This window comes from Capricornis sumatraensis, chromosome 17 (assembly GCF_032405125.1).
Source record: "Capricornis sumatraensis isolate serow.1 chromosome 17, serow.2, whole genome shotgun sequence".
NCBI lineage: Eukaryota > Metazoa > Chordata > Mammalia > Artiodactyla > Bovidae > Capricornis > Capricornis sumatraensis.
The window spans coordinates 23,127,982-23,154,628 of NC_091085.1; the positions used below are offsets into that span (position 1 = coordinate 23,127,982).

Below are 26,647 nucleotides of genomic sequence, written 5' to 3' on the forward strand. Positions count from 1 at the left end.
GATGTAGGTATTTATATAATTTGGATATCTTTTCTCCCTCTCTGAGCCCTGAAAGCAGGTACATATTTATTCATCTTATACAATGTCTGGTACATGATAGAGGGTGAAGAGTTGGAAATGCAGAGCCAGAATTCTATAGGTGGAAATCCTGAGGGAACATAGATGTTAGGCTTAGAGAGTCTCAAGGCCAATTCTCTCAACTATGGTGCAGTGGGAAAGAATCTGCTTGTTACTGCAGGAGATGCAAGAGATGCGAGTGCGATCCCTGACTCAGGAAGATCCCCTGGAGCTGGAAATGGCAACCTGCTCCAGTATTCTTGCCTGGAAAATTCCGTGAGCAGAGGAGCCAGATGGGCCATAGCCCACGGGGTCACAGAGAGTCAGGCATGACTGAGTGACTGAGTGCGCGCACACACACACACACACACACACACACACCAATTAACTCTATTTAGGTTTAAATACATGCCACTAGTCAGAGCACTCGGCCCAGGACCTGTTTCCCCTACGCTTCATCTCCGTCTCTTTCCTATGTACCACGTGGGTCATATTCGTCATAGTACCCTGGCCTTATTTTTAATCTTCTTCCTTGAGAGGAAACTTTCCTTCAAATAACTGTGTCTAAATAACCCGAAGAGAGTTCCTATTATTACTAAGAAGTTCTAAAATGATAAGAGTTTTTAGAAAACCAAGGGAAAATAAGTTATTTGTGCATCTCTTGACTCTTGGAAATGTTTTCTATTTATTGGGTTGACTAAGAAGTTCATTTGGGTTTTTGCATATTACAGAAATGAACAAGTTTTTGGCCAACCCAATGTTATATAATTGATGTACACAATGCTTTATTCAGTCCAGTAAAAGCAAGCGTGTTTTTAAGAAATATATCTAAAGAATAACAAAATTGTTATGAGGGTATTTTGTAAAATACTAGAAAAGACTTTAAATATGATGAGAATGTGATAAAATAGTTTATTATTGATCAAGAAAGACTCAGTGTTAATTCGAAGGAAATCAGAACAACATATTATTGCAGTATAGTGTATTATTTCATGCTTTGTTCAAAATAAAGCTACCAAAAAAAATGAAGAGATGAGAGAAGTGGTCTTATCTTGATTTATAATAATAAAATGTTCACATTGCTTTTTTGCAGTGATGAATTCTGAATCTACAAATGTTTATAAGACAGCCCTGGATTTCATCTTTTATTACTAAATAAAAAGAAAATTGAGACATTTATCTTAGTTAAAAATAAAAATAAAATGGCACCTACTCTAAATACATGTATAGATGAATAAGATATTTTGTCAGAATTATTTAATGATTGAATTGATTTTCTACTTAACATGTGAGCCATCGTAACCTTGGTGTGCAGATATTTACTTGAGTAAATGATTTAGTTTTCTGTTTAGTCTATAGCTTTAAACTTTATTCTGAACTTTTGTTAAGGCCCCATTTCCTAATTTTTCTTCCTCGGAACACCAGTTACATTTGTGATGTTAAATAAGTGTTCAAAGGGAAAAAAAAAAGCTTGTCTATATCTCAGTATTACAGTGTATATGTGTTATAGGACATAATGAGAAAGTATAATATTAACAGTAAAGTGAATAAAAGATAAAAGAGCACGTGTGTTCAGTCGTGTCTGACTCTTTGAGACCGCATGGACTGTAGCTCGCCAGGCTCCTCTGTCCATGCAATTTTCCAGGCAAGAATACTGGAGTGGATTACCATTGCCTCCTCCAGGGGATCTTCCTGACTGAGGGATTGAACCTGCGTCTCCTGCAGCTTCTACATTGGCGGGCAGGTTCTTTACCACTGCACCACCTGGGAAGCCCGTAATATATGTTCAGTTCAGTTCAGTCACTCAGTCGTGTCTGACTCTTTGCCACCTCATGAATCGCAGCACACCAGGCCTCCCTGTCCATCATCAACCCCCAGAGTTCACCCAAACTCATGTGCGTCAAGTCGGTGATGCCATCCAGCCATCTCATCCTCTGTCGTCCCCTTCTCCTCCTGCCCCCAGTCCCTCCCAGCATCAAAGTCTTCTCCAATGAGTCAACTCTTCACATGAGGTGGGCAAAGTATTGGAGTTTCAGCCTCAGCATCAGTACTTCCAATGAACACCCAGGACTGATCTCCTTCAGAATGGACTGGTTGGATCTTCTTGCAGTCCAAGGGACTCGCAAGAGTCTTCTCCAACACCACAGTTCAAAGCATCAATTCTTCGGCACTCAGCTTTCTTCACAGACCAACTCTCACATCCATACATGACCACTGGAAAAACCATAGCCTTGACTAGATGGACCTTAGTCGGCAAAGTAATGTCTCTGCTTTTGAATATGCTATCTAGGTTGGTCATAACTTTTCTTCCAAGGAGTAAGTGTTTTTAATTTCATGGCTTCAGTCACCATCTGCAGTGATTTTGGAGCCCCCCAAAATAAAGTCTGACACTGTTTCCACTGTTTCCCCATCTATTTCCCATGAAGTGATGAGACCAGATGCCATGATCTTCATTTTCTGAATGTGGAGCTTTAAGCCAACTTTTTCACTCTCCTCTTTCACTTTCATCAAGAGGCTTTTTAGCTCCTCTTCACTTTCTGCCATAAGGGTGGTGTCATCTGCATATCTAAGGTTATTGATATTTCTCCCGGCAATCTTGATTCCAGCTTGTGTTTCTTCCAGTCCAGCGTTTCTCATGATGTACTCTACATATAAGTTAAATAAGCAGGGTGACAGTATACAGCCTTGATGTACTCCTTTTCCTATTTGGAACCAGTCTGTTGTTCCATGTCCAGTTCTAACTGTTGCTTCCTGACCTGCATACAGATTTCTCAAGAGGCAGGTCAGGTGGTCTGGTATTCCCATCTCTTTCAGAATTTTCCACAGTTTCTTGTGATCCACACACTCAAAGGCTTTGGCATAGTCAATAAAGCAGAAATAGATGTTGTTCTGGAACTCTCTTGCTTTTTTGGTGATCCAGCGGATTTTGGCATTTTGATCTCTGGTTCCTCTGCCTTTTCTAAAACCAGCTTGAACATCAGGAAGTTCACGGTTCACGTATTGCTGAAGCCTGGCTTGGAGAATTTTGAGCATTACTTTACTAGCATGTGAGATGAGTGCAATTGTGCGGTAGTTTGAGCATTCTTTGGCATTGCCTTTCTTTGGGATTGGAATGAAAACTGACCTTTCCCAGTCCTGTGGCCACTGCTGAGTTGTCCAAATTTGCTGGCATATTGAGTGCAGCAATTCTTATTTCTACATATTATTAGGTATCATTATATAATATGTACCATGCTAGCTACTGGGAACTTCTCAGAAAACCTAATAATTTGTAGAAATAAGAATTGATAGGCTAATAATCTGTACTCTGGTTTTCAATCAGCTGTTTACTCTTTATTAATCCTCCTCTGGGGGGAAGTGTTTTAAGGTGATGAGAGTGACAGCTATTTCCTGTTTTACTAAAATGAAACACTGCTGCTGCTGCTGCTGCTAAGTCGCTGCAGTTGTGTCTGACTCGTAGCGACCCCATGGACTGCAGCCTACCAGGCTCCTCCATCCATGAGATTTTCCAGGCAAGAGTACTAGAGTGCGGTGCCATTGCCTTCTCCAAAACGGAACACATTAGAATATAATTCTGTAAAACCAAAGGATAAGCCTCCTAATAAATGTTAGTTTCATGTTTCTGTATGAAAATCTTAGATCATACCTAGATTAATTTTGGAATTTTATTTATTCAAAGTCAGGACTTCATAATCCCCTAACCAATTTCTTGGAAACTGGCTTTCAATGAATTATTTGCATTTATATATTGGAAGAAATTAAAAGAATGAATGTCAGTATTTTAGCCGTGTGGTTCTAGAGCTCAACAACTTGACTATCAGTCATAAAGTCAGCTCCTAAATCAATGGCACATGGATATGATCCATGGACTTCTTGTTAACTGATTTGTGGTTTGAGGTAATTACATATGGCACCTGGATTGTCTTCCATATTTCTTAAGCCTTTGCCTTTTAATGAATCTTACAAATTGTCATTTATTAATTTGGCCATAAAATTCCTGCCTATTGATATATTCACCTTTCTGGAGAGAAATATATTTAATGTTCACCACATAACCACAAAACTCATATTTTAGCCAAGCACAGCATTGTACTGGGTCTTGAGTATCAATCATAGCTTATATGGTTGGTTTTACTGCTTGCATTCCTTTAGTTTATGGTTTTCCTTCAGAATTTGTCATATACAATATACACTTCTTATTGTGATCCCAACTGCTGCTGTTACTTTTTAATCCCATATTTTCTTCCTAGCCCATTGTCATTTGAGTCCCGTTTATCAGTCCACTTAGACTGTTCAGCTGAACATCTCTGATAATGACTCTCTTGTCAAAGGCAGTGATATAAATAACAGTCTTATTTATATTACATATTGTGTTTCAAAATTGAGTCATGTGCTGACCTCTTTAGAAGAGAGAATTATTGCATAATTCCTTTCTGACTTAAGTTATTTTTAGTATAGCATTACTTACATATACCCAGACGTAAAACCAGGTATGAACTCGCCATGCCTTTAGCACTGATATGACTATAAAGGCAAAGTCAATACACAAATCACGCGAAACAAAACCAACAAAGTTTGAGTTAGCCCAGTTCCTTTCCTGTGACTTGACACTGTTTTGCTGAATTTAGATTGCGTGTGACTGCGGTTCAGTTTGCACATGCTTTGTGTGCTCTGTGACACACTTCTCCCATCACTTATTTTTGAAAATGAGTATAAAACTTACAGGTAGCAGGTACCATTCTTTCCATTTGCTTCTTCTTAGTCCCAAAGTGTCATGAGTACACTAAGCAATCCTGCATTGTTCTCTCACTGCTCATGAAGACAGTGTCTAAAAGTTGGGACCAATGTCATCGTAAACAGCCAGGCAAGTCTTAGTTACCTGTCTGTCAACTGAAATTCTGCCAGTTCTTCCCCTGAACATTTCTCTGACTTTGACGATTTCTCTCCACCACCCTGGTCCTTTCTTATCTGCCACACACCTTGATTATTTCAATATTCTTTTTCCTGCTTTTTCTGCTTCCAATGTCTCTGCATCAATCTACCCTGTATATTATTTTCAAACTAATTTTTCTAAAATCCAAATACAGTGTTTTGAACCATACAGTCCTGCAGTGTCATTTTACCTTCTCCTGATCTCTGTCAGATCATGCCCTCTCTGTTCCTCTCACTCATCTTTTCACCGGGTTTTGACATAAATATGTACCACTACACACCCATTCAGCAAACAAGCGTAACAAAACCCACAAATTTTTGCCTCGATCTTTCTTTTTCTTTTTCTATTTTTTAAATACCTAGATGTTGTCTCTCCTTCTGTCTAACTTCTACTGGGCCAGTCAGTGTAGACTGGGGCTATACCAGGCACACTGGGGTGTGTGATCACCCTAAGCCTAAGCCCACACTGATAACTCTTTGGATTCAAAACCTTTATTTCATTTTATATTGAAATATAGTCGCTTAACAATGTGGGTATTAGTTTCAGGTGTGCAACAAAGTGATTCAGTTATACATATACATATATCTATCCTTTTTCAAATTCTACATACAATAAAAATTAAGAAAAGAAAACTCCTTTGAGAACACAGGCATTTATGCTAATGAGATGACTGAGTCTGGACCCCCTAAGTAGCATCAAGATGATCTCGGTCACCAGAATGACCAGGAGCTGAGAGGATTGCAGGGGCTTTGGGCTAGAAATTAAGCTCTTGAGCAAAGGGATTTGATGAACGTCCAGGTTGGTGAGGACATCTGAATGCTGGGAGGGTTACACATCCCAGTTCCATGTGGGACAAAATCTGTGCTGGGGACCTCACCCTATGTACTTCTTCATATGATTATCATGCATTTTATTCACATTTTAGCATGTGAAATATACTTTCTTTCTACATATACTGTATTAAGTTATTTTATTACCCTTGAAGCTGCCTACCAATGCAAGAGACACAAGGAAAGTAGATTCAATCCCTAAGTCAGGAAGATCCCCTGGAGGAGGGTATGGCAACCCACTCCAGTATTCTTCCCTGGAAAATCCCATGGATGGGGAGCCTGGCAGGCCACAGTCTACAAGGTTGCAAAGCAATGGACACAACTGAAGCGACTTAGCACACAAACATAAAAAACCTTTATTTCTTGTATGGCAATAACTACATATTTTTCACCAATTCTTGGTATGTCGGGCTGCTCTGGTTAGACTGTAAGGCCATGTACGCAGGCACTGTAATCTGTATAGTTTCTGGCACAATGCATAATGTAGACAAGAAAAGTGAATGACAGTAATTAAGAGCACAGACAGGAGTCAGAGGAACCGGATTCTAATTCTAGCTCTGCCACCAGTGTCAGCTTGGATAGTCCACCTAGCATCTGCGTTTTCCCATTTGTGCAATAAGCCTCTGTACCCACCTCACAGTAGTGATGTACAGGTTAAAGGCGATCACTGGGTGAAGTGATTGGCATTTGTGAAGCAGTCGCTGCTCAATAAGCGGTTACCTTTATTATTAACTTTCTATGAGCTTAGTTGATGCTTTATGCATGAGTGTTCTAGGAACCATCCGTTAGTTTCCTTCCTTCCTGAATTTCTCCGTGTTTTATAAGTCGAAACAGCAGCAGCCACAGTGGCAGGTTCAGGAAGGACAATTTTACACCGTAATTATGTAGAAAAATGAGCCAGAGCACCATAGGGATTACTGAGGAACAGTGAGATCATAGTGAGTCATATGGAGGTTCTCCAGCTCTGGTTCCTCCCAAGCCTGAGTGCATTTCTGTACGACAATGTGCCAGACAACTTGTCCTCACAATGCATAAGACCCGAGGAGTAAGAAAAGGGCCCCTTGTTAGGGATGGAGCATGAGAGGAGATTCTGTTGCATTGTGTGCAAACTGAAGAATATATACTTAATCTAACTGTCCTGCACACAGTCTCTGCCCTGTACCTTGTGGACTGCTAATGAGTTCCTGGTCTTCCTCTGGAGCCTCTGCTTCCTCTTCTGAAAAATGAAGGGGTTTGATGATGTAATCTCTAAGGTTGCCTTCTAGCAGTAACAATCTGAGTTGTAGAAAAATTTTAAGCAACTTAGAGGGAGCCTAAACAAGAGAAGGATTCCTCAGTTAGCTCAGACAGTAAAGAATCTGTCTGCAATGCAGGAGACGCAGGTTTGATCCCTGGGTTGGAAAGATCCCCTGGAGAAGGGAATAGCATTCTTGCCTGGAGAATCCCATGGACAGAGGGGCCTGGCGGGTTACAGTCCATTGGGTCACAAAGAGTCAGACACGACTGAGCAACTAGCATACACAAATGAGGAAAGAAGGGGAAAAGACCCTTTTTCTAAGCTCTGTGTCTCTGTGTCTTACTCAGTTGAACAGAAGAGAGTTGATACAGAATGTAATTTCTAACAGATGTGGAACAAAACACAAGCCAAGTGGGTAGAAAAAAAAATTATGGGGCCCTTACGATCCTCTTGCTTCTACTGTAATGAAACTATTGACACATTTTTAATTTTAATAATTAAAAAAATAGTACTGATGAACCTATTTGCCAGGCAGGAATAAAGACACAGACATAGAGAACAGGCTTCGGACACAACAGGAAAGGAGAGGGTGGGGCAAATGGAGAGAGCAGCCCTGCCGCATATACACTGCCATATTTAAAGCAGAGAGCTAATAGCAAGTTGCTGTATAATGCAGGGAGCTCAAGCTGGTGCTCTGTGACAACGTAGAGAGGTGGGATATGGTGAGGTGGTGGGGAGGTTCAAGAGGTAGGGAACATACGTATACCTATGGCTGATTCATGTTGTTGTATGGCCGAAGCCAACACAATATTGTAAAGCAATTATCCTCCTATTAAAAATAAATAGTAAAAAAGCATGAAAAAATAAATATCTTATTAATGAGTCAAAAAAAAAAGTTAACTCGAAGCAATTACTGCGATTGGCTCCAAGTGATATTTTGTACTCTCATGGATAGCCATCTGTTTGGCAAACAGCACAGCCATTTCAAGAATTATTGCAGGAAATGGTTGCAAGTGTCAGAAAGAATGGCTCTGTTAGACTCAGTTTGATTATCTGCATCAGTGTAGTTACAAAAGCAGACAGAAGGAAAAAAAAATGTATCTGAGACAGAATACTCTCTCGTGGGTCTTGCCATTTGTAATTGCTACCTCTGTCTAGCATGAACCCCACTCAACTATCACATATATAGTCTCGCATTCATTTCTGTTTACTTCGCTTTACTCCCGACCTTTATAACTTTTGACCTGGACCACTGCAGTACTCTCTTAATTACTCTTTCTTCTAGTCCCTCACCTGCTAATCTGTTTTACACATTCCTCCCAAAGAGATTTTCCTGCAGCTCAACTCAAGTCATATGACTCCCACTACAAAGAGAGTAATATTAAAATTCTTTAGCCTGGAATTCAGAGGCTTCTCTTACTTCAAGATCAGTCAACTTATTCTATATGACAACCCCTTCCTCTTTCTTTTTATTCTTAGATTGTAGTCAATTCAAACTATTTAAGCCACAAAGATGGTACTCAAAAAAATATTCCTTGGATAACTATTTAAATAAAAAGTCCTGCTTGAGTTTTTAACTGTTATTTTACCAACTTATTTCATCAGAGATATCTTAGGGAATGGTGTTTTCATGGCATTGTATTCTGTACTTCTTAGAGGGCTTGAGAGGTATAGGTCAAAAAGGAAAATTCATCTAGCATGCGTGTTTGCTGAGTCGCGTCAGTCATGTCCGACTCTGACCCTATCGACTGTCACCACCAGGCTCCTTGGGCATGGGATTCTCCAGGGGGATATGTGTATACCTATGGCTGATTCATGTTGAGGTTTGACAGAAAACAACAAAATTCTATAAAGCAATTATCCTTCAATTAAAAAATAAGTATAAGAAAAAAAGAATACAGGAGTGGGTCACCATTTCCTTCTCCAGGTGATCTTCCCAACCCAGGGATCAAATTCACATCTCTTACGTCTCCTGCATTGGCAAGCAAGTTCTTTATCACTGGTGCTACCTGGGAAGCCCAAATTAATCAAGATTCATGGCCAGTTGCCTATAAGTTATAGTGATACCAAACCGATTTTTAAAAGGAAAAGAAATACTCAGCATTGAACAGGAAAGCAAGAGGAAGCATCTGTCTGTATCAGTCGGAGACAGGTGGGTATCCTTTAAGATCATTTGTTAGCCCCAGGTACAGAAGTTCTGGGAAGCCGATTGTAAGGCTTTCCCAGTGGCTATAATCAGAAACAGCATGTTGGATACAATATCAGGCACCAGATAATTACAGGTCACTAGCAGTATTAGAAATTAAAAGGGAAGCAGAACAATACATTCTAGTGTAGTCAACCTGATAGCCATTTGTGTTGATAAAATGCTCTAATTAGTTGTTTTTGTGTGTATATGATCATGGGAAGGCTTCAGTCCAAAGAACCATATGAAAAGGCAACAGTTCAGGAGCAACATAAACTGTAACTTCTATGTGAATGTAAAACGTAAATACTTGGGACTTACAGACATTGAGCTTCAAAACTGTACAAAGATGCTACTCCAACCACAGGACCAGCAGCATAGATGTTCTGAGTAATTGTGGCATGAATGCTTAGGTGACCAAAAATTCAACCTTGGCTTGATTTGTTTACTAAACCACTGATACTATATTGTGAAAAGTTCTGATTGTGTCACAAAGAGGAAAGAGATGAAGCTTCTAGTTAGGTTATGGTTACCTTTGGTTCCACATCCAGATGAGCCAGGGAGTGCTTTGGTTAGTGGATTTCTTGGGTGGTTCAGTCGGTAAAGAATCTGCCTCCAATACAGGAGACCTGGGTTCTATCCCTGGGCCAGGAACATCCCCTGGAGAAGGGAATGGCAACACAATCCATATTCTTGCCTAGAGAATTCCATGGACAGAGGAGACTGGCAGGCTACAGTCCATGGGGTTCACAAAGAGTCAGACACGACTGAACAACTAACACATATTTAGTTAGGACTTTTTGATAAGCAGTGAAAGCTCCCTATTTTGTAGCTAGTCCTCAACCCATAAATATCTACTTTTTTTTTCTGAAAACAAAAAGATGACCAACTCTCACGTTTTCTTGAATCTTCCCCATATTCTCTTTCCGCTGTGCTTCCAGGCATATTTATCTCACGGATCCCAAAGCACTTGGTCGATTCTCTTGCCTCTTAGAGGCTCTGTGCTGTTTTTCCTCCTCCTTCCTTTCACCATCAAGGCTCTGAACACAGTAGTTAAAATAATGTGCTGCCTCCCATTCTTTGCTGTTTATTTGTCAGTTGTTTATCTACTAACTTCTGTTTCTAAAATTCTGCTGAAAGTCAAAGGCTACAAGTCACAAAGTTATGGAGTCCAGTAACCTGTGTTTACTTGGCAACCTCCTCGCTCCAACTGATGCAGAGGTTAATTCTCTTTCTTTGAATCTGTGACTGTTTTCTCATGTCACTGTGTGCCCTCTGCCTCCTTCCTCGCTGACCTTACAAATGCAAGCATTCCCAGAGCTTTACCCTCAGCCCTCATCTCTGCTTATCTTATACTCTCTACATGGGTGACTTCCTCTAATTAACTCACTTCTTGAAGGTAACTTCCAAATGTTTGGTATAGATCCTGTCTAGACCTACCTTTGTTAAGAATATCTAAAGTCTTATATCAAGCACAACATATTTAAACAGCATTATTTATAGTTGCCAAGGTATGGAAGCAACCTAAATGTCCATCAACAGACCAATGGATAAGGAAGATGTGGTGCATGGTGTGTGTGTGTGTGTGTGTGTGTGTGTGTGTGTACAATGGAATATTACTCAATCAAGTAAAAAAATGAAATTCTGCCATTTGCAATAATGTGGATGGACTTGGAGGGCATTACAGTTTCTGAAATGTCAGACAGAAAAAGACAGACACTGTGTGGTATTGTTTATATGTAGAATCTAAAAAATATGACCAACTAATGCATAAAACAAAAAAGAAATAGATTCACTGGTATAAAGAACAATTTCATGGTTACCAGTCAGGACAGGGAAGGAGGAAGGGGTAATATGTTGATAGAGGAATAAAGTGTTATTATGAGAGTATATGAAATCATGTGTGTGAAGCTTTTGAGAATTATAAAGCACTACAGAACTTAAAGAATCTTTCATTCAGTGGTGGTTTTGTTGCTAAGTCGTGTCCAACTCTTGTCACCCCATGGACTGTAGCCTTTCAGGCTCCTTTGTCCATGGGATCCTCCAGGCAAGAATACTGGAATGGGTTGCCATTTCGTTCTCCAGAGGATCTTCCCAACCCAGAAACTGAACCTGGATCTCCTGCATTGCTGGCAGATTCTTTACCGACTGAGCTACAAGGGAAGCCATGAAATCATAAAAAATAAAAATAAAATTTAAAAGAATCCACATGCAATGTGAACCCAGGAGACCTGGGTTCGATCCCTAGGTCGGGAAGAACCCCTGGAGAAAGGCATGGCAAGCTCTCCAGTATTCTTGCCTGGAGAATCCCATGGACAGAGGAGCCTGGCAGGCTACAGTCCATAGGGCTGCAAAGAGTTGGACCCAACTGAGCGACTAGCACAGCAGCATATTTGAATAGAATGCATTTCCTCCTAAAACCTGAACATATTTTTATAACTTTCTCTCCCTTATCTTCCCCTATCTAAACTGTTTTTTGTTTTTTTGTTTTGACTGAGCTGGATCTTCATTGCCTTTGTGTGCGCTTTCTCTAGTTGCAGCATGCGTGTGTTTATGCTGAGTTACTTCAGTCGTGTCCAACTCTTTGTGACCCTATGAACTGTAGGCTGCCAGGCTCCTCTGTCCATGGGATTCTCCAGGCAAGAATACTGGAGCGGATTGCCATACCCTCCTCCAGGAGATCTTCCCAAGCCAGAGATCGAACCCACGTCTCGCATTTTCTGCACTGGCAGACAGGTTTTACAACTAATGCCACCTGGAAAGCCCCTCGTTGCAGCAAGTTGGGGCTATTCTTCATTACAGCATGCAGCTTCTCACTGCAGTGTCTTCTCTTGTGGTGCAGTGCAGACTTTAGGGCATAGGGCCTTCGGTAGTTGAGGCACACAGGCTCAGTAGTTGTTGTGCTGGGACATAGTTGCTCCACAGCACGTGGAATCTTCCCAAACCAGAGATGGAACCCTGTTCCTTGCATTGGCAGGCAGATTCCTATCTACTGTACCACCAGGGAAGTCCCGCCTACCTAAACTCTTAACATACTGTCTACTTTTCAAATTACTTCTGTTTTAGAATCTGTAACTTCTTTACCCTTCTCTGATACTCCAAGTTCAAACTCTGTCATCTCTGGCTTTGACTATTAGAATAGCCCCCTAACTGGTCTCCAGGGCTTCCCTGGTGGCTCAGATGGTAAAGATTCTGCCCAAAATGCAGGAGACACAGATTCAGTCTCTGGGTTGGGAAGATTCCCTGGAGAAGGGAATGACTATCCGCTCAAATATTCTTGCCTAGGAAATCCCATGGATAGAGGAACCTGGTGGGCTGCAGTCCATGGGGTCACAAAGAATTGGACATTACTGAGCAATTAACACTTTCAGCTGGTCTCCTTGTGTGTGTGTGTTAGTCACTGAGTTGTGTACAACTCTTTGCAACCTCATGGACTATATAGCCCAGCAGTCCAGCTGAATTTCAAAAAAGATTTGAAAATTCTATCCATGGAATTCCCCAAGCAAGAGTACTGGAGTGGGTTGACATTTCCTTCTCCAGGGGATCATCTGACCCAGGGATCAAACCCAGGTCTCCTGCATTGGAGGCAGATTCTTGACTGTCTGAGCCACTGATTGGCTCCATGTCTGATGGTCAGCCCTGATTGGTCTCCATGTCTCTGGTTTATTCCATCCCTTCTGCAGGCCTGGCTAGAGCCATCTTAGCTGTTGCAGCTAGGTGCTATGCATAGCTCATCACACCATCCCACTCCTCATTGGTCCTCAGTGTTTGTCCACCCATCATTTTGAAAATAAAGTCTAAGTTTTTATTGTCAATACAAACATTTGCAACATAGCCCCATCTCATTTTAAAACAATGTAGTTGAATTTCTTGTCACAAAAGAGGTGTTCATTTTAGAAAAAGTCTAAAATAGATAACCAACAAGAAAGAAAATACTAATTTTAATTTTTCTGTCTTCATTTATTTCCTTTCTGCCACATTATTGCAACCAAAGTGAACTGTGGGTCATTCCTAAGTGCATTTGACATTTTCCCTTCTCCATGACTTTCTGTGCTATTTACATCCCCCAAAACTCCACCCAGTTTCTCACCATTGAAATTCTGTTCAGCCTTCACTGTCCATCACAAAAGTTAATTTCTCTAAAATGCCTTCCTTCCCTGATCTTTAAATCTCCATAGCCTAGATTGGTGTTAATACATGTAAAGCACTTTGAGTCATAGCTTGGAGTTCTTTGTCCTTGGTGGACTTTATATTTTATCTTCAGTCATTGTCATAGTTGAGTACCTGTTGTTTTTAACCACACGCTTGTATCTAAAAACCCACTCCATGGTTATTGAATGTATTTATTCTCTTTCACTAGGATTTTCGTAAGACTTCAGGTTCAGAAGTTGCTAATGTAAATTGTGGCTTTGTGCAGTTCGCTTGGGATGGTGGGAATAGGAGAAAGAGACAGAGAAATGGCGAAAAGTTGAAAGCAGGAGAAAGAAACCCTCTCCTAGAGAAGAAAATGACGATTCCAGGGGCAAGAACACTAAGGTGATCCTTCTGGAGCATCTCATTCCAAGATGGAGTAGAAATGAATGTTTAATAATACCAGTACTGTGGTGGTGATGTCTGATGTTGAACTGGTCCATACTCGGCTTCATCCATTCCAGACGCAGCAAAGCAAACCCAAAGTCCATCACTTTGAAAAGCTGGCAAGATTTATCTCACTGACTAGAATCTCATAGAAATGGCAAGAGTGGGAAGGGATTGAAAAAACCTGAAAAACCCAAGAGATTGTAGCGAAAGAAGATATAGCTGAACTTCTTCCTTGAGATTCAGGAGCCTTGGTCTCAGTACTGAGCAGTTGAGAGCATTTGCATCTCCTTGCATATGGATAAGCACCGCTGGTATTTTGACAAGCCTGGCTCCCTATGGGAGCCTGGTATGCAGATGGATTTTCATTCCATAAAAGCTCTTGGGGACATGGTTTTAGGATGTGACCAGAAGAGTGTGTTGGTTGCTTTGCCATTTACGAAAACGTAATAGAGGAGCAAGAGTGGAGAAGACAGGAAACCAGCTTCCATTAGTATAAGCCCACAATGATGGAGGGTCTTAGGCAGGTCGCAGCAGAGGAGATGGCGCCAAGTGATCTGACTGGTTGATGGATGGAGGGATGCAGGGTAAATAGTGAAGAAGAATCAGGGGGAGTTGAGCACTCAACACGAACGTCTGAGAGTGGCTGAATGTCATTTCCTGTGATAGGAAGGAAAAGAGCAACTGGTGTGTAGTGGTGGCAGAGAACATGGACTCAAGTCAAGACGTGACCTTGGAACTAGATGGGAGGTACAACTTTTCCTCTGCCCTCCTAGGGTCTCTGGCTGGGCCTGAGCATGAAACTGCCATAAGACACATTTACAGGAGAAAAGCAAGCACACTACATATACATGGAAATTCTCAAAAGAAAATGAAGATCCAAAGAAATGTCAAAACCGAAATGCGTTTATACCAGGTTGAACGAAGAAAAGCAATTGTGGAAAAATAACTGAAATATATGGGGCATGCGGGGGAGGGGCTAGAAGGAGATAGGAGTGCTCTCACCTAGGCCTGCTGTATAGAATTCTCTCAGCGTTGACTCCTCGTCTCTGGTGATAAGAATGTTTCTTTCCCCCTCGTAGTGGCAGGGCAACTGTCGTGCAGTGGTTTTATCTCTTGCTTTCAGGAAGAAAAGGGGAGGTCAGAGTACTCTTCCTGCACCTGCTGTTTTTCAAGTGCCTTTAGCTCGAAATAATCCTTATGCCAGTGTGGCATATTTGGGGGTGGCGTATTCTTCCATGCTTCATTACTTTAAAATGTCTGTAAGGTAAGCATCCAAGTGAAGATGCGATATATGTGTCTGTAATTTAGAGAAGTGTAAAGTAAGGAGAGAGAAATTTGAGACTCATCACCATATCATCATAGTTATGTCAGGGGACTGGCTGAAATCACCTGGAAGCAGTATCTGTCGTACAGGAACCAGAAGGGTGCTGTCCTGAATCCTGGGGCATCTCAGCATTAGAGAGAATGAGAGGAGAAAGAGCCAGAGCTAAGTGGCTGTACATCTGGCCAACACACTCCTTGTCTGAAAACTGAGATTTAGCAAAAGGAGGGATTTGTTTGTTTAGTTGTTCAGCCGTGTCTGACTTTTCGCAACCCCATGGTCGGTAGCCCCCCGGCTCCTCTGTCCATGGAATTTCCCAGGCAAGAATACTGGAGTGGGTTGCCATTTCTTTCTCTAAGCAATCTTCCTGACCCAGGGACCAAACCCACATCTCTCGAGACTCCTGCATTGGCAGATGGATTCTTTACCACTGAGCTACCTAGGAAGCCCAAGAGAAGGGATAGGGAGAGAATTTTTTATTTTCCTATTTACTTATTTTTAGTGCTGAGAATATGGTAGGTGCCTTTATGTAATCTCTCAGTATTGCTATTGGGTAATCTTAACACTACCCCTTTAAAAGGGAAGATTGGAATTTAACCAAGTGGGTGTTGGGAGGCTGAGCTGATGTTCTTTTCTGTTATTTTTGTTCAGTGCTAAGTCACATGTCTGACTTTTAGTGACCCCATGGACTGAAGCGTGCCAGGCTTGCCTGTCCTTCACTATCTCCTGGAATTTGATCAAACTCATGGCCATTGAATTGACGGTGACATTCAGCCATCTCATCCTCTGTCATCCCCTTCTCCTCCTGCCTTCAGTCTTTCCTAGCATCAGCATCTTTTCCAAGGAGTCAGCTCTTCCCATCAGGTGGCCAAAGTATCTGAGTTTCCACTTCAGCATCAGCCCTTCCAATGAATATTCAAGATTGATTTCCTTTAGGATTGACTGGTTGGATCTCCTGGCTATCCAGTGGACTCTCAAGAGTCTTCTGCAGAACCACAGTATGAAACCATCAATTCTTTGGTGCTCAGTCTTCTTTATGGCCCAACTCTCATATCCATGCATGGCTACTGGAAAAAACCATACCTTTGATATACAGACCTTTGCCGGCAAAGTAATGTCTCTGCTTTTTAATATGTTTAGTCTTCGTTGCAGCACATAGGATCTTCCACCTTCCTTGATACATGCAAACTCTTAGTTGCAGCATATGGGATCTATTCCCCTGACCAGGAACTAAACCCAGGCCCCCTGCATCAGAAGCACAAAGTCTCAGCCACTGGACATCAGGGAAGCCCTTCTTTCCTGTTTGGTGTGTCCAAATGCATATCTGTTGTTAGATACCCACTACTTTCCCAGGGTACCTTCAGAATACCATAGGCATACATGGACTTTTATTTTTATTTGAGAGCGAAGAACAGCCCATGGAGTCAGGCTGCCTGCTCTGCCGGGTTCCCTGCCCCACCAGGAAAGCTGGGTGTCCATAGATTTACCTCATTACAGTTTTCCTGGTGCCTATCAAGAATGGAATCAGAAGTTTTATATTTTTTCTTGTTAGCTTTCTCTTTACTGGGGTGTAAAAATTCTTCCCAGTCCAAGAGAGTGACAAACTAGAGTGGTGAGACAAGAGTTGTTTATATTTTTAAGTTCTTTTGCCACAAATGCACTCACAGAATGTTTTATTGGCTAATCTGATTTCTTCTCTCTGACTGATACTTTGAAGCCATCAAAACTAAGTCAACTGTAGGAGCTGTTATACAAAGTAAAGCTAATAACATCACATGGGAAATAGAAAATGAGTTATAGGCATATACCTGCATCTATATACTTCTTTGTAGAATTGCCCTATAACCTGTTTACTAACCAAGGTATATATAAGGTAATAGGGCTTGGTTTTCTTTTTAAATAATTTATTTAAATAAACATCATTCAACATTTCAGCTCCTGTCCAGCCAGGCTGGTGGGAAATCGGTTCCTATTGTTTTGAGCTCGCCACTTGTCACAGTCTCATTTTGCACTGAAACTTCTAGAAGGCTTGTTTGTATCAGTCATCAGCTGCTGATATGCCCATTTCCTATTCATTATGGGGCCTTTAAGCTGCTTCATATCCTTGCATCCAAGCCAAGCTTACGACAAGGGAGCCTTTGGCAAAGCAGACCAGTGATGGAGGGCCAGCCCCTTTGATGCACGTGCTGGCTTCCCCCTTCTCCCTGCCATCCATGGTCCTGCCTCCCCACACAGGGTGTCATCCTCTGGGAGCACCAACATTTGTGCCTTTGTCTTCTCCCCACTGTGCTTCCTCTCTCTCTCTCACTCTCCCCGCCTTCCCTCCCTCCCTGCCCTTCCTTCTCCTTCTCTCTCTCTTTTCTCTTCCAACCCTCAAAGACCCTTTTGCCCCCTCAGTGGACACCTCACACATTCTCTGTTGTAAGATTAAAGAACACCAAATCTATTTAGTCCAGACTGCTCTTGCTTTCAGCGCTGCTAAAATCCCCAGACATGCTTTATGCTACAGGGTAAAATGTAAGAGAGCAAAACATAATTTAATACCTCAAAAATGATTTTACCACTGTCTTACATACAGTCAAATGTAGCAGTCACATCACATATTAACCTTCTTTTTTATCCAAACAAAATTAACCTTAAATACTTCCTCAGAAGCTTTTTTTCTTCAGCCCTTTAATTGTTTATGGTATTTCTTTCTGGACCCCATCCAAATATTCTCCTTGCTAAAATTCGAAGATCAAAACTGGTATCAATTCTCTGAAAATGGTCTGATGGAAGCAATTACACTTTGAACTCATTCATTCTGTCTCTTTTCCTTTTTAAACTTTTTTATAAAACATTTTTAGCTATCTTGAGTTGTTTTTCTGGGCGTCTGCAAAATTCAAAGCAGTGTTAAACACTATCTGAAAGTGTCACTACTTGAAGCCTTGCTTCTTTTTAAGTAAGTATTTATGTGTATTTATTTATTTGGCTGTGCAGCATACGAACTCGTAGTTGTGGCATGCAGGCTCTAGTTTCCTGACCAGGGATTGAACCAGGGTCCTTTGCATTGGGAGTGCAGAGTTTTAGCCACTGGACCACCAGGGAAGTCCCAAGAGCCTTCCTTATTCTGACAAGAAGATACTCTTATTGTCTAGGTACTTTGTGAAACTAAAAGAGTGAAATTGGAAGAAGAATGCAAGAAGAGATGTGGGGGGAAAATTAAACATTAAATATGTCAGATTTTTTTTTTAAATTCTGAAAGCAGGTAAGAATGAGCAAGAGACTTGAGAGACCAAATACAATGTCATCATTCTTTGCATTCTTTGATTTTTGCCCCATACCCCAACTATTTCTTATTGAACTGTCAACTATTTTATTAGTAGAAAAATATGCATCTCTAGAGTGTGCCTTTATGTCTTGATAGAATCAAAGAATCATAGGAAGGTAGAGGTGAAAGTAATGTTAGAGGTTGCTTGATCTAATCTAACAACTAGCAAGAAATCGCACCTGCCAGTTTCTGAGAGTTAGGGGGAAATCTGTGCTGAAAGGAACCCAATCATAAAGTGAAAGGAATATGGTTTTTCTATTAGTAAGATGAAGATAAAAATTGCCTATCTGCTGCTTGAGCAAGTTTTATAATCCTTTTTAGCCTGTGGGGATAATAATACCAACCCATTGGACTGTTTGTAAGAAATGAATAAGATACAGTAAGTCCCCTACATACGAGCCTTTAAGTTGCAAACTTGTGAAGATGCGAACACCCATCTGGTTCCAGCAAGCAATCAGAACCTGTGCCATCAGTGTTGGGCATAAGTGAGATTGCAGCTTGCCCTCTGTCTCCAATTGCTAACAGTCCCTCAGCTCTACCATGTCCCACCTCCTCTCCCTCCTCTAGTCGGTAACTCCTCTTGCTTGTTCACTCCATGCCAGCTCCTGTGTGCCAGCTGTGGTACTGTACTACTGTACTTTTAAAGGTGCTGTGCTGCTGCTGCTGCTAAGTCGCTTTAGTCGTGTCTGACTCTGTGCGACCCCATAGACGGCAGCCCACCAGGCTTCCCCATCCCTGGGATTCTCCAGGCAAGAACACTGGAGTGGGTTGCCATTTCCTTCTCCAGTGCATGAAAGTGAAAAGTGAAAGGGAAGTTGCTCAGTCGTGTCCAACTCTACGTGACCCCATGGACTGTAGCCTACCAGGCTTCTCCGTCCATGGGCTTTTCCAGGCAAGGGTACTGGAGTGGGGTGCCTTCTCCATAAAGGTGCTATACCATAAGATTAAAAATGTTTTCTTTGGTTTTGTGTGTCTGTTTGCTTTTTATGTATACTTGTATGAAATGTATTATAAACCTATTACAATACAGTAGTAATACTATATAGTCGATTGTGTTAGTTGGGTACCTAGGCTAACCTGGTTGGACTTACCAACAAATTGAACTTACGAACATGCTCTCAGAATGGAGCTCATTGGCTATGTTGGAGACTTACTGTAATATCTATGCAGTAGTCACATGATTGACTATGATACATGGAGATCTCTTTCCTTGCTTCAGGCACTTCCATTGCTTTGCAGTTTGCCGAGACTTTAAACGATTGAATCTTTGACTATCTGAAATCAACAACCACTTAACCATAAATGTCCCTCTTCTTTAAGCCAATGGAATCCTTTCCCATTGTACCCAGTCTTTTCTGCTTTGCCAGGTTTCCAAGCCCACTATAATTTTTCCAGGTTCCCAGGCCCACTATCATTTTCCTGGTGACCTTGCTCTGGCGTCATCTAGTTCACAGTAGCCCTCCCCTTAGCATGTCACATCCAGAAATTCATGCAGTGTCCTATGCCTAGGACTCTTGCTTCCTCTGACTGTGATTTCGCTTAACACTGCTCTCTCTTTTATAGCTTGTCTATGATTATTGAAATCATTCTATGATCAGGACACTCCAAACAGTGACATACTCTTATGTCTTCTGAGGAATTTCCTAATTTAGGGGTTTTTCCTGTGGGTGACAATGTATTTTGTGTTAGATTCTGAAATCCAGTTAAAATGAAGAAAGCATTTTAAATGTTTCTGAAGATTCAGTGGCCACAAAAGCTAATCCTGCTTCTGCGTGTATGCTAAGTCATATCAGTTGTGTCTGACTCTTTGCAGCCTCATAGACCATAACCCACCAGGTTCCTCTGTCCATGGGATTCTTCAGGCAAGAATACTGGAGTGGGTTGCCATGCCCTCCTGCAGGGGATCTTCCCAACCCAGGGATTAAATCCCCATCTCTTACTTCTCCCGCATTTGCAGGCAGGTTCTTTAACACTAGTGCCCTGTGGGAAGCCCAGTCTTGCTTCTAAGCCAGTGGAAATTATCTCAACCTTGATATTCTTTTATTAAACCCCCCCCCATATTTAAACAATTGCACAGTTTTTTTAAAAAAGAAGTCCTGGAAATATACTTTCAATATTCTAATTATAAGCTAAATTTTTGGAAAGTTTTGGTAATTTGACACCTAAGTATATTTTGAGTCATTATATTTAAAACTGGACCTAAATCTAGACAGCAAGCAAAAAATCCTTCTCCCCTTATTTTACCAGACTATCATATAAGCAAGCTGTGAACTAGGCAAACTACGTTCTCAGGATCCTTTCTCTTACAACTTACTGCTGTAGAAGCCTAGGCAAAGCCTTTAAATTTATTTTCTCATCTATAAAATGTATAATTCAACTTGAAGACTTCTTAGTCACTTAACATCTGAGAATCTCCTGTTCTATGATGTAGATACCACTCTCAAATCTCTTATTGATAAAGACCTACATTATATTCATCTCTACACAGGTCTGCCAGTTTAAAACCTGACACAATCCAACATTTTAGAGCCTGAAACATGGTGCTCTATTAAGATCGACTTATCAGATGAATGTGGACTCAGATAAAGCCCAGTGAGATATTGGCTCTAAAATCTCGGCTCATCATTTCAAGATGCTATGCCTATAACTCCGAACTTGAATGTAATTAAACATGAAATGGTCTCATTTTAGCATGGGAGGAAATCAGCTTTCTGGTCAGAAGGAAAGATTTTTCAATTCAGTTTTAATTGCTAATTTTCCTTTGGGGGAGCTTGAAGAGCTGCAGTGGTTAAAGGAATAAAATATCAAATAGCAACATTATTCATGAATAATTACCCAACACGGGGAGATCGGAAGACCCTACCTTGTATTTTCAGAGGTCTGAATGACTTGAGAGGATACCTGTAGTGGGGGGCTTGTCAGCCTTGTGATCTAGGACACAGCAGTAATCAGTGATAGAAAAGAGGGGGAAATAACCAAATATCAAGTCATGCACTTTGGCTTTTATTTAAGGAAATGTCTCCTCATGTACGCAGTGATGTGTTTAAGAATGAGACACATTTTTACTTGTTTCTATTTTAAGTGATTGCTTTGACAGGTCTTTGAAGAAAAAAATAATAATTTTCTATCCTGCAGATTCAGTAACTGCCCTTAAATGTCTCATCATGTCACATTTTCAGTGGAGACGACATTGTGATTTGCTTCCATAGTGATCTACCCGACACTGATGGCTAAAGCTAATGACACTGGGTTGTCAGGATGCCATGCCAGGCAGCCACTAATTAATTATTTGTCATAATCTCCCAGGGAGGAAATTACTAATATTATTACTTAGCACATCCTTTGCATTTACACTTGTAGAGTGCTGAAAAATTCATTTGTGGCCCTGAAGAAATAAACATTTGTGCTGTTCTTAGCAGGAAGCAGGAAAGCAGCCCCAAGAGCATCTGTACCCACTGGGTGACATAGTCAGGGCCTCAAGCTCAACATGCTATGGCAGCCTTATAGGTTATGTTGCTTTCAGCTGAAGAATAGAAAGACTATGTCAAAGGCATTGTTAATATATTATTCTAATCTCCTGAGACTAAAATTAGTAAGCAACAAATTAATTCAATTATAAAACTGCCCCTCAGAAGAACCCAATCTTTTAACGTAGTACTTTGACTTGGAAGGCATATTTAACAAGAAGACTTGGAAGATAATAAATATGCCCTGGCAATTGTAGGAAAAAAAAAAATCTGGTATGAATGAGTCCCTTGTATTTGAAGTAACGACTATTACAAGATTGTTTCAACTTCCTGGTTGACCAGTTGTCTGTGCCTCAGCCTGTCAATGAGTAACCAATGGGAAAGAGAAAGCATTTCTATAATATGATTGATAGACTGAGGTTAATATTTAACCCTAATTTGTAATCAGAATGTATATTTATATTATGATAGATAGATAATAGTAGATAGTAGGTAAATGATACATGAGACTTTGTACTTCTCTCTTAACAAGAATCATTGGAAAGGAACCCAGGTTTTAACAAAGTTAATTTGCTACAGATAACCTTCATCTTAATAGTGGACAGGAGTGAGCGTTAGTAAAGATGATATTAGAAAAATAATATTGGACAAGAAAGCTTTTGTTAGTCACATTCAAAGGTATCCATATCTTATTTTTAAAATTTATTTAAATTTAATTGAAAAATAATTGCTTTACAGTATTGGTTTGATTTCTGTCATTCATCAACATGAATTAGCCATAAGTATGCAATATGTCCCCTGCCTCTTGAACCTCCCTCCCACCTCCCACAAAATGTATATTGAATAATAGTTGCTTTACAATGTCATGTTAGCTTCTGTTGCCCAGCGAAGTGAATCAACTGTACATATATATATCTCCCCTCCTTTTTGGATTTCCTTCGCATTTAGTTCACCACAGAGTACTGAGTGGACCTCCCTGGAATATACAGTATTTTCTCATTTGTTAACTATTTTATACATAGTATCACGAGTGCATATATATCAATCCCAATCTCCCATTCCCACATGTGGATACCAAGGGGTAAAGGTGGGGGAATATCCATAACGTTAAAATCTGCTACGTATTTCCTACCTAGTAAGCAGTAGAAAGTTGAACAAGTAACCAAGTGCAACTGACAATAGGAATTAAATAGCACTCCATTTCACGCAATAAACTACTTATTTTCCAGATAAGAGTAGTTCATTTTGTCACTGGCTACAAAACTCGTAGGTCTTCACCCAACAACAAGGGAACAACTAGAACCCAGGCCTGCACGACTGATTTAAATGGAGTCAGATCACTGTTTAAAATCATCAAGACTGCTGTTTGTCCACATGTGGCCACTGGTTGTAGTGGACACGAGGTCAAAAATCTCTGTATAGGGGGTTTTCAGAGGCTGCCACTGGTTGAAAAGGAGTCATGGATGGCAAGGGGCTTGTTTAGAAGGTACTTTTGCATACATAGCACTGTTCATAGACTGAACAACCCCTGTTTTTCTGCTTTAAAGCCTGGAGGAGCTGATAGAGATCAAAAATGCCTTGACAACTGAGTGACTGAAATTCTGAATACTCTGAATACTGATGAACTATACCATAGAAAAGAATCTGTTTTCAACTCACATCAGTATGGCTTATTTCAAATATGGCATGATTGGAACTGCTTTTCAGCCGAATTATAAGTTCTTGTTTTTCACTTACACAGAAAATACGCGAACTGGAAATATAGAATCTTTTCTTTTTTGACATGTCACTCTGCAAATATGAATCTCCTTTAAGCTCAGAAGTCTATAGGAAATATATTTGACCTCATTTTAGGAAGATAAGCGGGAGACAACATAATTTATGAGCTGAACCAATGGAAGGGTGCTGAGTCAGGTTTTGTTAAACTAATCTTATGGCTGGCAAGGATGACATGTCAGGTGTTTAATTCATTTAAAATACCAAGCCATTTCCATAAATCATTTTTATAACTTTAAATACATTATATACATACAGAAACAATAGATGGTGTGTTTGAATGTGCCAAACACATCTGTTTCCTTCACTGCATACTGTGTTTCTCATTTCATTTTCCAAAGATGTATTGATTTATCAGATTATTTTTTATGGGCTGATCCATACTTTAGTTTTATCCATGTCATGTTCTCTATCGGTGCTGTTATGCTTCTTGAATTTTTCCTTGGGGCAAAATATATATTTGCCCCATGTGAATATCATCATAGCATCTCTCTCTTTTTTTTGCACAAAAAGCAAAAAGAATCTTCATTTTTTTAATATATTTGCCACTGTAGTCCAGGTAGAAAAAGTACACAGGATGCATTTGGGTCTATTTAGCATAAAAGCTTCATCTGAAATTTCTGTAAGATATAAGATAATGTGTTATATTTCAGGATATATAAGGTTGAGTTTCTTTACTGTGTGAATGCTATACTATTTTCTTTTCTCCCCTGACTCCTTGCCCCCCTCCCTGTTTAACAGCAGACAAACCCAGGGAGCACTGAATGAATCTGACGATCCTGAAACAGGCTGTCTAACTGATAACAAGCCAACTTCTCGACACTTCTATCCTGTCGCCTTGCTGCTTGTCAGCTCACACCTGCTAGTCGTGTGGCTTATTTTAAGTCTTGCGTTACTTTTAGCCAAATACCAATAAGTTTTATGTTACATTCCTTTCTTTTCTACAACTGACAATGGACTTTAAATTATGGGGACAATGCTGTAATTTCTACATTTTCAGATTCACAGAATTTAAAAAAAAAAAGAGCAAGCAAATGTTTGAATTGTGTTTTATTTGTTTTTCCTAAAAGCTAAAAGAAAAAAAGTACTATGCATTAAGTGAATTATTTCGCTCTTTTGTTCATGGAAAAGCATTTCCCAACTGTTAACTAGCTCAAGAAGAATTTTTAAATTCCTGTCTTTGGAATAAGACAAAGAACAGAATCCTGAAAGCTTGAAGTTCTGCACCTCCTGTTCCTCTTCCCATTTCCATTTATTTAAAGAAATTAAGACTGAATTTGCACAACACCCCGGAACCCTGAGACAAGTCCTACAGATGTGAGAGGTTCCTTCCATCCAGACTCGATTTCCACTGTGCTGATTTCATTGTCGCCGTCAGCTGATAGAACCCTCTGTTCGATTTCTTAACCTGTTAGTTCTGTGATTTCTTTGCTGCAATTAACCTTTTTTCTGTCAAGTAACGTTCTGGAGAGAATGGCTATTTCTGTTGTGTAATTAAATGAATCCGTTTGTAACTATGGTTTGGGTTGATTTGGCTCTCAATGTACGTTTCTATTCTTTTTAACCAAGTCTTGTTTGTGTCTCGATGCCCCATTTTCAGCACCTGTGACTTTTGTACTATCTGTACACAAGCACTCCTCTTGATAAAGCTGAGACTTGGACCAGGCTGTTTGGAAAGCCATTTTCCTCCTTGTTGCACAGCTAAAATAATGCAGTCAAATAGAGATGAAACTTTCCTTTAAAAATCTATAGGGCCAGACTTAATTAAATGCCTTATTCCTGGAACCTACATCCTTAGGGCTACGTGTAGATGTTCATGTGTTTTAAAGAGACTGAGAAATTCATTTGTGGAAAAGTTATAAAAAGGCAGATATATTTATGAAATGAAAATGAAGCTGTATTGTGGATCAAATTATATTTAAAGAGTTTATTAAACCTTAAATATATGTTAAGAGCAAAGGGACTCTACTCATCATTTTTTCCGAGGGCAATAATGGTATTGGGCCTGGCCTAGGATTTAATTTTGTAAGATGTATCATCATTTGTGAAAAAAAAAAAAAAAATGTAGAGTTGAATCTTTGTTATTTTTACTCGGACTGTTGCTGCAACTCTGCATTGAACAAATAAAGCATATTTATTTATTCTGTGTTTCATGAAGTTGTGCTTTTTCCCCTTTCACCAGAGAAGGATGCCGCATAGAAAATGTACTGAAGAATATCAAATGCAGGAAGTATGCTTTCAACATGCTACAGCTGATGGCTTTCCCCAAGTACTACAGACCTCCAGAGGGGACTTATGGAAAAGCTGACACCTAAGTTTACCAACATGTAAATAAACAGGAACACAAATATGCTTCCGTTGGAAAATCTCCACCGTTTTTCTGTTTTCATTGTTATGAATTTGTGGGAGGGGATGATCAGGAATGTTCACCCAAATATAGGGATTGCTTGAGTTAGTTATCAGCATATGACTCCGAAAGAAATCCATTAAACAAATCTTAAATCATATTGTGTTTCTAGTTCCAAGCTTCTACGTATTGATTCTCGCTGGTTGAGATCAGTTCAAAAAGTGTACATTTCATTCGTGGGATTTTTAATGAAAGACATTCTGAGAAAAACCTAAGTTGCTTCAGGGGTTCTGGAGGTGGGATTCAGAGAGTGGCATTCTCACTCCAAAGCGATGATAGGAGAGTATCAAGAGGAGAGAGGCTTTGAGATACTTCCCATCTTTTCTCATATACAAAATAAAAATATTTTTCTAGTGAATGGAAATTAGGGAGTGTTAACTCGTGAACCTGACTACAGAAGCAGTTCCTATGTGCTTGTAAAGACTCTGTCATCCTGCGAAGGTGTGACCAGTCCTTCTAAAAATGTTGATGGACAGTGTTAATAAAGCAATAAAAATACTTTTTGAAAACATGGTATCTTTTTAAAACTCTGACTTGGATTGA

At 40.2% G+C, this 26,647-nt stretch overlaps 1 protein-coding gene across 5 annotated transcripts in view; it reads left to right on the top strand.

Moving 5' to 3' along the window:
• Nucleotides 1–26,073, top strand: part of INPP4B (inositol polyphosphate-4-phosphatase type II B) — a 423,416-nt gene extending 397,343 nt beyond the window's left edge. For 3 of the 5 annotated variants that reach the window (XM_068990082.1, XM_068990083.1, XM_068990085.1), the window contains one exon: nucleotides 25,880–26,073. In XM_068990082.1, the coding sequence (XP_068846183.1) occupies nucleotides 25,880–26,012 (133 nt within the window). In that variant the 3' untranslated portion in view covers nucleotides 26,013–26,073. Of the gene's footprint in view, nucleotides 1–24,438; nucleotides 24,614–25,879 lie in introns of those variants that run through there. The other 2 variants (XM_068990081.1, XM_068990084.1) reach the window with 1 other exon arrangement.
• The last annotated feature ends 574 nt before the right edge of the window (nucleotides 26,074–26,647 follow it).